We start from the raw sequence: 13527 nt of genomic DNA on the forward strand, positions 1-13527 counted from the left end.
GACACAGCTGTAATTTCAGAGCCTTAATAATTCTTCCTTAAGATCTAATGTCTACCAACATTCTTTATAGTTCTTTTCATGAATTCACCATTTCAGCCACAGCAAAGACTAAGATTAATCTAAGTGGATTCTACTGCTCCATTTTCTCCCTAGCCTTGAAAAAATTTTACTTGATCAACTTATGTCCCCAAATACTAGTATGACAGATGATCTCCAAGCTGTTAAGCTGAAAATGTGTTACTTTCTGCTTTATTATTCTGTTCTTCACAGAAGCCAAGAGGTATTGACTTGCTTAAAACAAGTGAATTTTTTCAACAGTTTTGTTCCATTACATCATACAGACAACCACATAGCGTAAGAAAAAAGTATTTGTGACAATTGCCAGATGTTTGATAAATACATGGATTTAGATGAGAACGGGGCTGTTTCAGCCACAGAGCAAAGCAACAAGACCATTTTCTAGCCATCTGAGACTTCCTCAAAAGAGCAGTGCCGTGAAGCAAACCCACACGCCCTTATCCTTGTTCTTACACTGCACTGATATACCTGACTTTTTTCAATTGACACAAATTCAACTTGTGCTGACAGAGATGACAACCTCAATTTAGTTTTTAAGACCATTACAATGAAGTTCATAAACTCTGGAATCAAGTCATAGATTGTTCTAAGCAGGAAAAAAAAATGCTAGCAGCCAACATTATTTTTTGACCAGATGTTTTACTGAAGGGCACACCAGTGAGGGCACAGGACTCAGTGACGCAGGCTTCTTAGTTCGCAGACAGCAACACCCTCAGCTGGCGTTGGGATTTTTTCCGTTTCTACTTCCAGATTTTGAAGTGTCTTTTTCTAAAACTTCAGTGCTTTCCTTCCATTGTCTGATTGTAAGGCCAATTTCTTGCACAGGTATAACCCTCTAGCATTTGGAAGAACCTTTGTGTTGTAATTGCTTTCCAAGGAGCATCAAATTGAGAAGTTGTTTAATTGGACATTTTCAATGGAGAAAGAAAAAAAAAGAATGAGCACCCTAAGGATTATCTGAAAATGGGATAAATTTTTCTTTTTATTCATTAGTTACTACACATTGTCAGCACACCCTTTTAAAATAAGGACATGGGGAAACATGTTTAAATCTCACTTGTTTTTTCCATGTATGAAATCACTTTTTCTTAATATGCTCAGTAAGATTAATCCTTCAAAGGAAGCAAAAATTAAATCTAAACATTTCAAAACCCTCTAAAAAACACAAATGAATAAAACCATGGGACTCTGGACATACACAACCACAGTAAAAAAAAAAAGTTTGTTTTTTGTTTTTAATACTATTAAATTATTTCAAGTGCAATGGAAAGCTATAGCACTTATTTCTGGATCAGTTCACATTCACTTTGTAACCTTTTACTTTTTTCTCAAGAAAAGTACAGCCTGATCCTAAACACTAAAGTACATGTGTGCATTCAATCCCTGCGCATTCTGCATAAAGGAGAAAAAAAGTCAGACATGTTCTAGTGCTCAATGTAAACATTTTAACTATTAATTATTACTTTTCCCTAAAGATACTTAGGAGTGTGTCAATATTCAAAGATAACCTTAGGAATAGCACCATAAACCACCCCCCTCAAAAAAACCAACCCCATAAAAATGACTTCTCCACAGCCGCTTGAGTTTTACCCTTCAGCAGGCAAGAAGCTGCCGCCACCAGCCATGCTTCTGGTCTCCTGGCCCGTCTCCTGCTCTTCCTGATGAAACCAAGTCTGAGCACAGGAAAACACTGCGCAACAAGGCTCTAACCATTATGGACAGAAGAAAACCCAGCAGCTGACTAAGCAATCAAGCACTGGTTCATCCGGGCCAAAATATGAAAACAGATCCGTTCATGAAGCCTAAACTGTCAAGGTATTATTTTGCCAAAAGAATTTATGGACTTATGAATGTACTTTGTATTTTAGTTATTGGGTTTTGGTACCTCTTTGCAGATGATGGTAAACATGGAGTTATAACCCTGAGAATAGATACGAAACAGAGAAACTTAAGAAATTTAAATAAGTTAATGAAACTTACATCTATTAACCAGTTCTTAAACATTAGGGAGGTAAAAGGCATACTACTGTTTTTTTGGAGGTCAGAGACAATCATCTTGAATCTTAAACATGAGCTTTGAGGAAAAGACATTGGAGTTCTCAAGTTGTGACAGCTTTCTGAACTGCCGACGTGACAGGATCTCGCCTATCTCAGTCGTTAATGTCCTAACAGCAGTCAGATAACTCCAAGCGGAACACTTCAACATTCTCTAACACTGAAATCAGAGTCGGATACTTTCTTTTTTCTGCCACCTCAAGGACACACACAGGGGAAAAGGGTTAATTCAACCAAACACAAGTAGAGCCAATAAATAAATATGGGCGAACTGTAATAGGCTCCTTAGATACTAAGCATGTAAACCACTGAATCAAGTCCATCTGCAGGCACAAAGTCCAGGAAATGGCCACCTACACTGGAAAAGCCTTAAGTCAGAGTATCTGGCTCATAAGTCAATGTGCTGTGGTATCTGATGGTGAGAAAAAGCTTTGATTTAAATGGATTCCTAACTTAGTTTCCACACAACAATCTCTTATATTTCGATAAGAGGTCATGTTAAGATACACTTAACTGCCCCAGCAAAAAAAAATTCTTAGGACTGTGCATGACAGCAACAAGCGAGAACACAGAGGGGTGGTAACCATCTTCCTACATAAGATCTGCAGCTGCACTCTTGACACAACCCAACTCTCTAAATTTAATACAGATGGGGGAGATTGATATATAACTTAAATACTCTTTTAGCCCAGTACACTCTATACTCCTTAATCTAAGGCACACAAACTCCTCTATTCAGAGTAAAATTATGGAAGAGCAACATTTTGGTTAAATCCTTTACCATGGAAATTAAGAGATCTTGGCTAGAAGACAAATTATATAATATTTTCTTAGTGCACAGTTGGAAAGAAAATGCTATACCTATACTCTGGCTTAGAGATTTAAAATATCCACTCAACACATTCAAAGTAATTTGCCAGCACTTAATAAATTCAAGTTTATAAAACAAAAATAATAAATTCTTCCTCAAAAAGAAAATAAAAAGGTCCAACAGCATTTGGAAGGAAAATTGGAAGCATTTCAATGAAAACGACCCAATCTGGCATAATGCATTCTACTCAAGAAGTCAAGGAAAGGGGGAAAGTGGTAGGTGTCAGGCTTATCAGTCACGGTTCTACCTCCTCTGACTGTAATGTCAGTATACACATAATATTTACGAAGAATCTGTAAACACAGGTCATGTGAAATAGTTATTCTATCGCAGGATAGGGGCTAGAAACTACCACTTCTGGGCAAATTCGTAAAATGACTGCTTGACACTTGCTACCACAAAAGTAATGCTCATTGGCTTCTGATCACCAGGCTGCCTAGTGTTTAACACTGAACTCGTGCTTGATGTAGTCGCATACTGTCAGAGCGGATCTGCCCCAGAATGAAGCATATCTTGGCACCTGTGCTGAATGCTGCTACAAAGACCAGCAAGTGCAAATAAAAATAACAGTCATGATTTAGTCACATTCATAACTTTTCATAGAAAAATATAAATATATTCCCTGAATTGTAAGACAAAAAAATAATTTCAACAGCCAGCTTTCATCATAAATTCCAGTCCATTTTCCTCTTTGAATGGACTGGCTTTCCCTCTAGGTCATAAGGTGCAATCATTGAACTCTAGCCCATTCTCCAAGCTTCTGTCATCATCCCCATCATGGTACCTCACGGTCCGTCTACCCTGATTTCTCGTCTTTATTTTTGAACGTCGGAGAACTCTCTTAGATCCTGCACAGTCCACGTCCTCCCAGTCGTCATCCACGGCTAGCCGAGGACGTTTGCTCTGTCTCGGCCGTCTCACAGCTTTGCACGGGCTAGTTGTAAACGTTTTACCTTTTCTAACTACTTTTGCTTTTCCTTTAGTTTTCCTCCTTTTGGTTTTTGTTTTATCAGTACAGTCCTCATCTGATTCAGTGACAGACCCCAAATCAGAGGATCGGGGACTCATGTCGGGGCCAGACTTGGAACTCTCTCTTGTTTCATGCATTCTCACGTTTTCTAATTCAGGACGCAGTCTCTTCCTTTTTACTTCTACGTCTGCAACTGCCTGCGAATCACCGATCACTTCGCTCTTACTGAAGGGAGCCTTTCCGTAAGTCCTGAGTCGCCTTCCATTCCATCTGCGCAGCCCGTAGCTCAGCTCCTCCTCAGAGTTATTCTCTGCAGTAGTCTTTTGTGCCAAGGTGGAAGCAGAAGAAAACTTTCTACCCGTCACACGTCTGGGAACACGGCTCTGTGAATCTTCTTCTGAAGACCTGACAGAGGAACGCTTGGTCGCAGAAGGCGCACTTGGGCTGTGGCTTCTGGTGTGCCTGCTCGTGCGTGCTGAACCCACAGCACCTTCGGAGTCTGAGTTGCCATTTACATCCTGCCCAGCGCCTCTGGCAGCAGCTGCAGGGTCAGGCCCCAAGGACTCGCCTTCACAACTGACATCTCCCTCACAATCACTCAGCACCTTGTCAGCGGCGGTACAAGCGAAGCGGAGGGGGGTCTTCCTCCCATTTCTGCTTCTAGTGCGTATATTTTCTGAACCGACATCTTCTCCACTGCTCAGCAGCTTCACTTTGTCGGCAGCCATAGAGGCACCTCTTCGAGTAACTGTCACAAGACCCGTTCTGGCTTGTAATGGTTTCTTAACCACCTTTAAACTATTCTCGGAGTCACTGGAACAGATCCTTTTCCTGGAAATTTTTCTGTTTTGTCCATTGTCTTGGCATGTAGAATCTAAAAAATTAAGAGTATTCTTTTAATCTTTTATGAAAGAATAACTATGCCTGAAGAAATTAACTGTTCAACATTTGAAACAACTCAAGGCCAGAATTCATGGATGGGCATCCCACTGCTCTCTGCCTGCGGGGGCCCGTGCAGGCACAGCACAGCACAGCACAGCACAGCACAGCACAGCACAGCAGGCAAGAGGGGACAGTCTAACGACACCAAGTACTCTGTCTCCACAAAATTCCTCCTCACACCAAAAACTCCAAACCACTCCACCATTTGAACCTCAGCGGCAATTTCAGCTCCTTCAAGGTTTCTGTCAATTCCCATTTACTAGGAGTACAATCTTAATTCAGGAAGTCATATCATCACTCTGCACTCGAGGGGTTATTTATCAAGTGGACACGGACAGTTATAGTACCTACCTCATTAACTATATGGAAATGTCACATTAAAACTTTTAGAAAAAAATAGCTCAGTAAATGTTCTGTTAGGGCCACTACCACATTCCTTTTAAACAATCTTAAACTATCACTGTCACAGCTTACAAATGGGCCAGCCTCTACCTTCCTGAAGTCCAAATGCAACACAATACTCCCATCACCAAAACAAGAGATAAAATCTTTGACAGAAATAATCAGAACCAAGATTGCCAGCTAGGCAAATAACACTAGGTATACTCATTTGACAGCTATGCGTGCATGAAACTAAATGAGATGAAAGACACATGGAAAGAAGCCGCTGCCAAAAGCTTCGGGGCGAGGGGCTAAGCACTCCAGGTAACAAGTCAAGTCAGTTCAGGTAAGTGTTTTGAATTACCTTTCGTCAAATTGTTGAGTCTTTCCTTTGCTTTATCATCAGCTGAATCTGAATCAGATTCAGACACCTGATCTGAGAACCATGGGGACCCAGCAGCAGAGTCACCCTGCACACCTTGGGACACGGCAGTCGCTTCTCCTTTCTGCCACTCACTGCCTTCTCCAGCTTGACCTTCAGACCCTTCCGAATCGCTCAGTGCTTCTGCCTGCTGACACAGACTGCCTTCCCCACTTTGACCTTCAAGTGCAGACTCTTCCGAATCACTCAAGATCTTTGCTGTTTTAGAGAAATGCACTCTCCTGTGAATCGAGTTAGATTTCCTACCACTATGCTGTCCTGGCTCCGAGTCTGCACCCTCCGAAGCGCTTTCTGCCTGCAGTCTCTCCCCCGAGGTCGACGGGCCAGCAGTCCAGCTTCCATCGTCTGAGTCCTCAGAAGACTCTATCTTGAGGAATTTTGCTTTCCAAGCTGGTGCACTATCAGACCTGTAACCATTGGCATGCCAGTTCTTCCGGGCTACCCGCAGATCACTTTCTGACTCGGAATCTCCGTTTCCAGACCCACTGGCAGCACTGTGGGCAGCATGAGATGTGATCCCGGGCGAGGGCTGACGCTCAACTTCCAGTTCCTCTTCTTCAGGCTCAGATTTCCCGCTCTGATCATCTTCAGAATTCTGCAGTAACTTTTTCCTAGCTGCAGCTGAAGCATTGCGATGGGGCAGCTTCCTCCCAGAGCAGACGCTTTCCGAGCTCGAATTCTCTTCCACATCGCTCATGAGCTTGATCTTACTGGCAGCCACAGCAGCACACTTCCGTAGTATTTTTCGGTTATTTCCAGCTCTGGTGTTTAGAACCTCACCATTATCGAATGAATTGTTATCAGAATCAGTTAGATAGACCCTCTTCCGAGTGGCTTTACGACAGTATCCATTTTCTACAGAAGCAAGACCTAAGATAAAGTAAAAGTTTACACAAAAAATTTCTTATTATTTTAATGGCTTTATCATTTTAGTGGTTTCCTTATTTTTAATGCAAACATTTTCTTTCTAAATAAAAAAAATCTACAAGTCATGTAGCAATATAGATGTATCCAATCAGTAATCCACTGTTTAATTCTGCATTGCATGAACAATACCTTCTCCCCAAGCCGCCCAGTCTCTTACCGGCTCTTTTCTGAGCAGCCCTAGTTCTGGTCACTCTGAGATTGTTGCTGCTTGACATCCCACCATGGAAGGACTCACAAGCCCTTGAACTTTCTGCTTTGCTTTCCTCTGAACTATTTGAAGCTGAAGACGATGAAGAGATAGCTGAGGAATCCTCATCTTCACTTTCTAAGAAAAATAAAGCATAAAAATAGTATCCTATCTCTATACGTACAAGCAGTAAGATATATATATATATATATATAACATTATAACAAAAGAAGGTTCTCAAACTACTCAGAATAAATATATTTTTAAAGATTTATTTTAATTTTATTGGAAAGTCAGATATACACAGAGGAGGAGAGAGAGAGGAAGATCTTTCATCCATTGATTCATTCCCTAAGTGGCCACAATGGTTGGAGCTGAGCCAATCTGAAGCCAGGAGCCTGGAGCTTCTTCCGGGTCTCCCACACAGGTGCAGTGTCCCAAGGATTTGGGCTGTTATTGACTGCTTTCCCAGGCCACAAGCAGGGAAGCTGGGTGGAAAGCAGGGTGGCTGGTATTACAACTAGTGTCCATATGGGATCCCAGCACCTTCAAGGCGAAGACTTCAATTGTTACTCTATTGCACCAGGCCCAGAATATATTTTTTAACAACAGCTTTAAAATAGGGCTCAGCGTGAGAGCCTACTAACTAAAGTCCTCGCCTTGCATGTGCCAGGATCCCATATGGGTGCCGGTTCTAATCCCGGCTGGTCCACTTCCCATCCAGCTCCCTGCTTGTGGCCTGGGAAAGCAGCGGAGGCTGGGCCAAGTCCTTGGGGGCCCTGCACCCACGTGCAGATGTGCATGAATCGCCGAGCTCTGGCTTTGATCAGCTCAGCTCGCTATTGCAGCCCTTTTGGCAGCACACCAATGAAGATCTCCCTCTCTCTAAAGTAAAACATCATCCACCTGCACTTCCATTCTGGCTTCCTGCAAACAAGCAGCATGTGAAACAGCAAGCGATAGCCCCCCTGCTTAGGCCTCTCCCCCCATGTGGGAGTCCTATACAGAGGGCCTGGCTTCTGACTCCGGCCTGGCCTAGCTCCACTTTCTTTTGCCATTTCAGGATTAAGGCATCATACTAAATATTTATCTCTGCTAGCTTCTGAACAAAAGTCTCTTCTGAAAAAAAAAATCTTAATCACCATCAGCCTAACTATCGGTTTGAGAGCAGGCTATGTTAAAAAGCATAGATCAAATACTCTTTGAAACTACGCTACGATTTGCCTTCAGCTGCTGCCACTCAACACAACAGCAATCACCTTGACCCAACTCCCCTCCCCACAGAAAAAACATAGCTTGATCAACTCATCTTCCTGAAACAGAATTCTTCCTGTGACCCCTTCACTCAATAAGAAACACAATTAATGAATCTGAACTCTTCTGAAAGCCCTGATGGTCTCTTCTAAAAAGTGGATGCCTTACTCCTGTTTGATTTAATTATATTTATCATGCCCCAAAAATAAGTATTTTCACATACAAAGTGCATCCTATTTTCCTGTTCCCATGCTCTGACAGAACACCTGGTCCTACAGATGTGTAACTCTGCTCTCGTACACACTGGCTGCTTTGGCCTTCTCCACGCCATTTTCATATCTCACCTGCATTCTAAAATGTTGGCAGAAGTGTATTTTTAAATAATAATTCTTATTGAAATACTGAGTAATACAAAGCACACAAAACACATCAATAGTACAGTACAGTACAAGTCTGTAATCCTGCTCTGCAACCCACAGCCTCCTGTGCACCACGCCTCAGCTGTGGCTGAGTCCTTTGGGAAGCACAGTCCCCGCTGCCAAGTCCCTTCAGTATCATGGCCATGTGGTTTCACTGTTCTCTGAAGCCACAGTAACAGCCAGTATTACACAACTGGGTGCTCAACAACTGAGTAACACATTTTAGTTCTTACCAGAAAACGAAGACCCATTTCTCAGAGTTAGAGGTCTATTTCTTCTCGGCCTTTCTGATGATCTTGCTGAATCTGAAGAGTCATCCGAAGTAACACCTGAAGAAACACCAGCACTTGTCCTGGGGGCTGCAGAGTAAGCCGCCCTACTTGAGGTAGACTGTGCAGAAGAACCTACCAACTCAGCAATTATTTTTGTCTGAGATTTCACACGCTTTTGCTTGGTATTTCTGGTCAAAAATATGAATGACAGAAATTATACTCAATAAAGGTAACTGGTTAACGAACAATAACCTAAACAGAATATATAAGGATATTTTCATGATACAAACATTATTCACTATTAACATTTTATTTGAGGCATGGATTATTATTACCAGTATTTATGACAAATCTGGCATTCTGTGTTATTTATCCAAATTTGTGGTAGTGAACATAGGAGAGCTACTGAGTATCTTCAAACAGAGAAATCCATCTATACAGAATACAGGGATCCAGCTACGTTTTGCAAGTAAGGCTCACTCAATGTAGTCACTCACACAAATGTTCCTAAACTCACAAAGCCCCACGGTAAGCCCTATCTGCCATGTCAGCATCCCACATGGGGGGCAGCTCCAAGTCCCGGCTGCTCCACTCCAGCTCCTGCTCCCTGCTGACGTCCCTGGAAAAGCAGCAAAGATGACTCAAGTGCCTGGATTCCTGCAACCCACATGGGAGATCCAGACAGAATTCCTGGCTCTGCCACAGCTGTGGTGCAAAATGTGGGGGAGTGAACCAGCAAAGGGGAAATTTACCTATTTAAGCCTCATTACCTAAAAAAAAACAAAAAAAATTCTTCAAAAGATTTAAAACAAACTAAAAAACCAAACACTAGTCTGTTTATCCTTAACTATTCATTCAGCCATGGATTATGGAAAGGAAAATGAAGTTTAAAGCAAGTTATAAATCTAGATAATATTCATGTCCAGATAACCCTATTTTTCTTTCCTTTAAAGTAAAATATGAACAATATTTTCAGGGGTATCTAGAATTCAAGTTTAACAACAATCACAATTCTTAAAAAAAAAAAGTAGCATTTATATAGTCAAAACAAAAGCATCAAAATCTGTTATTAACACTAAGAAAGGACAGAGACAAGGAGCAAAAACAAAAGAAAAATATTTATGTCTTATAGATTTAAATTTCAAAAGCATAAATAACACAAGTAGCCAAACTAATCTAAGGATTATAAGTGAGTGACTTCATGAGTATTATTCAAGGAAGACAAAGAAATAACTCAAAAAATATTCTATTTTCAAAGACCAGAAAAACATACAAGTAAACGCATTACACTGACGTTGGATGATTAAGAGCCTCTGTCCTAGTGACATTACTGGCCAAGCGTAGAAATACAAATAAAACACCTGATTAGAATCTAAGCGTCACTTAGTAAATTCACAGTACACACAGGTTAAAAAAAAATCACATTAAAAGTCCTTGTCAATGACTCAAAAAACATACATAACAAAGAAAAATAAGCAATGCACAATTGTATGATTGATCAAAGGCAAATGTAACATGATATGAACAACTGCTGAATAAAGATAAAGAGTATATGGAAGTCTTCTAAATTTATCCTGAAACTTTTTTTTTAATTTAAATATAAACGTTAAAAAGGTACTTTTAGTATACTGCTAGTAGCATTATTCCCTCCAGAAAGATAAGTCATAGAAGACACAGCACATGAATACTTTAGAAATTCATAAAAAATGGAATTTAAAGTTACATCTGGTACAAAAACATTTAAATCCCTTTGACAACAACATAATACTCATTTTCCATGAGCTTCTTCCGGAACCCTGGTACTGCACACAAATACATGTATTTGAGCTACATGTCCAAGCACCTCACTTATTTAATGGTTTAAGCCTTAACGCAGCTTTCGGAGGCAGGAATGGAACAGGCTAATTGATTCCTTCACCCGAAAAACAAAAGTTCAACTGAGAAGATTACTCCCCCAGCCAATGCTGCAGCTCTGAAGGTGCTTCTCCAAGAGTAGCTACTGAGGGGCGCGGCCGTGACCGCAGCTCAGCTACTGCCTGTACCTGCAGCACACACACCCAACATGGGCCACAGTTCAAGGGCTAGTTCTTCACTTGCCAACGCAGCTCCCTGCTAATGCAGCCAGTGGGGGGTGGATCAACGGCTTGGGGCCGGTCACCCAGGCAGCAGACCTGATTCTGTGCTGGCCTGGCTCACTTTGTTCCCAATTCTGTCTTTCAAATCAATCTTTTGTTGTTGCTGTTCAAAGAAACAAAAAGCTGCTGAATTTAGGATTAAAGACAAAAACAAACACCTGAGATGTATGGTCTGTGAACCTGGGAGAGCTCCCGGTCACAGCAGTCTTCGCCTGCTTGCCTGCCTGCCTGCCTGCCTGCCTGTCTCTGCCTGACTCACTCACTCATACACACACCCTCTCCCTAGACTGGCCATGACCTGCCTGTGCACCCTCCCCCACCACTCTCTCTGGGCTGAAGTAGGACATGTAGAGGCGTGTGTGTGTGTGTATGTGTGTGTGTGTGTGAGAGAGAGAGAGAGAGAGAGAGAGAGAGAGAGAGAGAGAGAGAGAATGGAATGGAAGAATGGAAAAGCACAGAAGCAGGAGGAGCAACAAACACATACATTGGTCTAGGCCTGCTTCTTTGCCTTGCTATCTGCCTGTGTGTCTGACACACACACACACACACACACGGCACGCAGCTGCAAGGTATTTGGAGTTCTGCAGAAGAGCTGCAAGTTCTGACAAAGTGAAACATTGAGGACTACCAGCAATTCAAAAGTGCTAATAACAAAGCAAGGAAGAGTTCAGCCAAAATTTCAAAGGAACATACAGGAAGAAAAATCCAGAGAAGTCCTTCCAAAGTTCCATATTATTTGGGATAAACAAACATGAACACATTCAAGAAGCTCCGTTACCTGCCCCTCACTAGCTGACCTTGAAATGACTGAACGTGATAAAACACAAGCGTATGACAGTCAGGACACTTGGCTGAACTGTGAAGTCCTCCCATCCAACGCGGACTCCTGGAAGAGCAGACCTGCGCTGGCTTGTGAGCACTAATCTCCCTACGCTGACAGTTCAAGAAGACAACTCTAAGACCATACCCAAAAACAAAAGCACAAAGTCTTACATAAAGAAAATTGAGAAGAAATTACTTCAGTGGTTGCAGAATGCAAAGGCACACTCCATGCAGAACAGTATTCCAAGAGAATACTAAAAACCATGATCTACATCAAAGAACCGTAAAACCAAATATACTGTAAGACCCTATGCTACTGGGAAATGGGGCTGGCCAGCAGAGTAAGCTTCCATCTCCTTAGAATGTGTGAGGAAGACGTGAAGTATAACCTATCAGGAACATAACAGGTAACTCATAGACAACAGACTCAAATCAGCATTAGACAATAGTAAAACTACAAAGACATACAAGGGGAATCAAGAGCGATCCTGACAGCCTCTTAACAGGAGGTCATATGCACAGAGCGGGGGTGACCCCAGAGTGGAACAGGGGGGCAGGAGGAGGCTCGTATCCCAACCCTGGAGACTACCGGATCCTCACCAAGGACTATCAGTACGGGCACCAAGGACTACATCCCAACTACCAAGGAGACCACGGGGAATAGGAGTGCCTTTGGAGGCCGAGAACTCTGAGGTCATCCACCCCCATTTGGATCTACCACATGGGATGAAGAAACCCAAATCCTTCCTCGCAAGATCCAAAGTCATCGGAACAACAGCCAGGCGCCCTGAGCGGTCCTCAGAAACAGAAGAACAGTAAACTGCCTTCGGGACTAGGGAGAGGAGCTTTCCCTGGTCCTTACTTCGTTCCAACTTTGGATCCCCACCCTCTCTTGCAATGACCATCAGGGCTACTCCGGAGGTCTACCCCCCAAAAAAACAACAACTAATTAGAATAGATCAACAAAGAACAACAAGGAAAGCTTAGAACCAGACAGGAAATGGTCAACGTGGACTCACACATACCTTACTAGGTGGGACACAAAGATTAGTTACTCCTCACTGAGATATTGAAGATTTCTCTGCACACCCCTCCTAAAACTGGTCTGCACCTCAACTGTTGACATATGCCTTGTTAGAGTTATAAGCCAGTTTAGACCACCCTAAAATCTGACAAGTTCAGCAAAATTATGCTTCAACACTATAAACTGATAAATACTAAAATGAAAATAGACACAAGACAACTGAGTAGTATCCTGTAGCCATTTTAAGGTGGATAGCAGCCGGATCTGTTTATAAACTAAAATTGACAGTCACAGGATGTGGTTAAGAACTTGCATTTTTTAACATATTGGTCACTCAATACCATGTCAAATAATTCCATAATGTTGTAAATTGTTGTTGATGTTATGTTGTGGCTTTAAATTGATTGGGATGATATTCTGCCGGCTCTGCCTTCAGACCAGAGATGGCCTCCCTGAGAAACCATTGAATTTATCTGACAATAAGCTGCTGGACTCTATGCCTGGTATATGCTTGCAATGAAAGAATCCTGACTGACTCTGAACTGTAATACTACAACAAGGCGGAGGAATCCACCATAGGGGGAGGGTAGGGGAGGGGTTGAGGGGATCCCAGAGCCTATGAAACTGTCACATAATGCAACGTAATTAATTAAAAAAAAAAAAAAAAAGAAAAAACAAAGTACTAGAAACCACACTGTGATCTTTTTCGGATTGGAATCCAGAGTTGCTACAATATTAACAAGCAACA

At 42.0% G+C, this 13527-nt stretch overlaps 1 protein-coding gene across 3 annotated transcripts in view; it reads right to left on the reverse strand.

Annotated features, from left to right (window-relative positions):
• Positions 1–233: 233 nt before the first annotated feature.
• Positions 234–13527, reverse strand: part of BRWD1 (bromodomain and WD repeat domain containing 1) — a 107884-nt gene continuing 94590 nt past the window's right edge. Inside the window, exons 38-41 of one of the 3 annotated variants that reach the window (XM_040986630.1) lie at positions 8760–8986; positions 6824–6991; positions 5662–6609; positions 234–4848 (exon numbers count right to left, since the gene is read on the reverse strand). In XM_040986630.1, the coding sequence (XP_040842564.1) occupies positions 3722–4848; positions 5662–6609; positions 6824–6991; positions 8760–8986 (2470 nt within the window). In that variant the 3' untranslated portion in view covers positions 234–3721. Of the gene's footprint in view, positions 4849–5661; positions 6610–6823; positions 6992–8064; positions 8256–8745; positions 8987–13527 lie in introns of those variants that run through there. The other 2 variants (XM_040986631.1, XM_040986632.1) reach the window with 2 other exon arrangements.

The sequence above is a fragment of the Ochotona curzoniae genome, unplaced genomic scaffold, assembly GCF_017591425.1.
Source record: "Ochotona curzoniae isolate NIBS_2020 unplaced genomic scaffold, NIBS_Ocur_1.0 contig_4516, whole genome shotgun sequence".
Lineage (NCBI taxonomy): Eukaryota > Metazoa > Chordata > Mammalia > Lagomorpha > Ochotonidae > Ochotona > Ochotona curzoniae.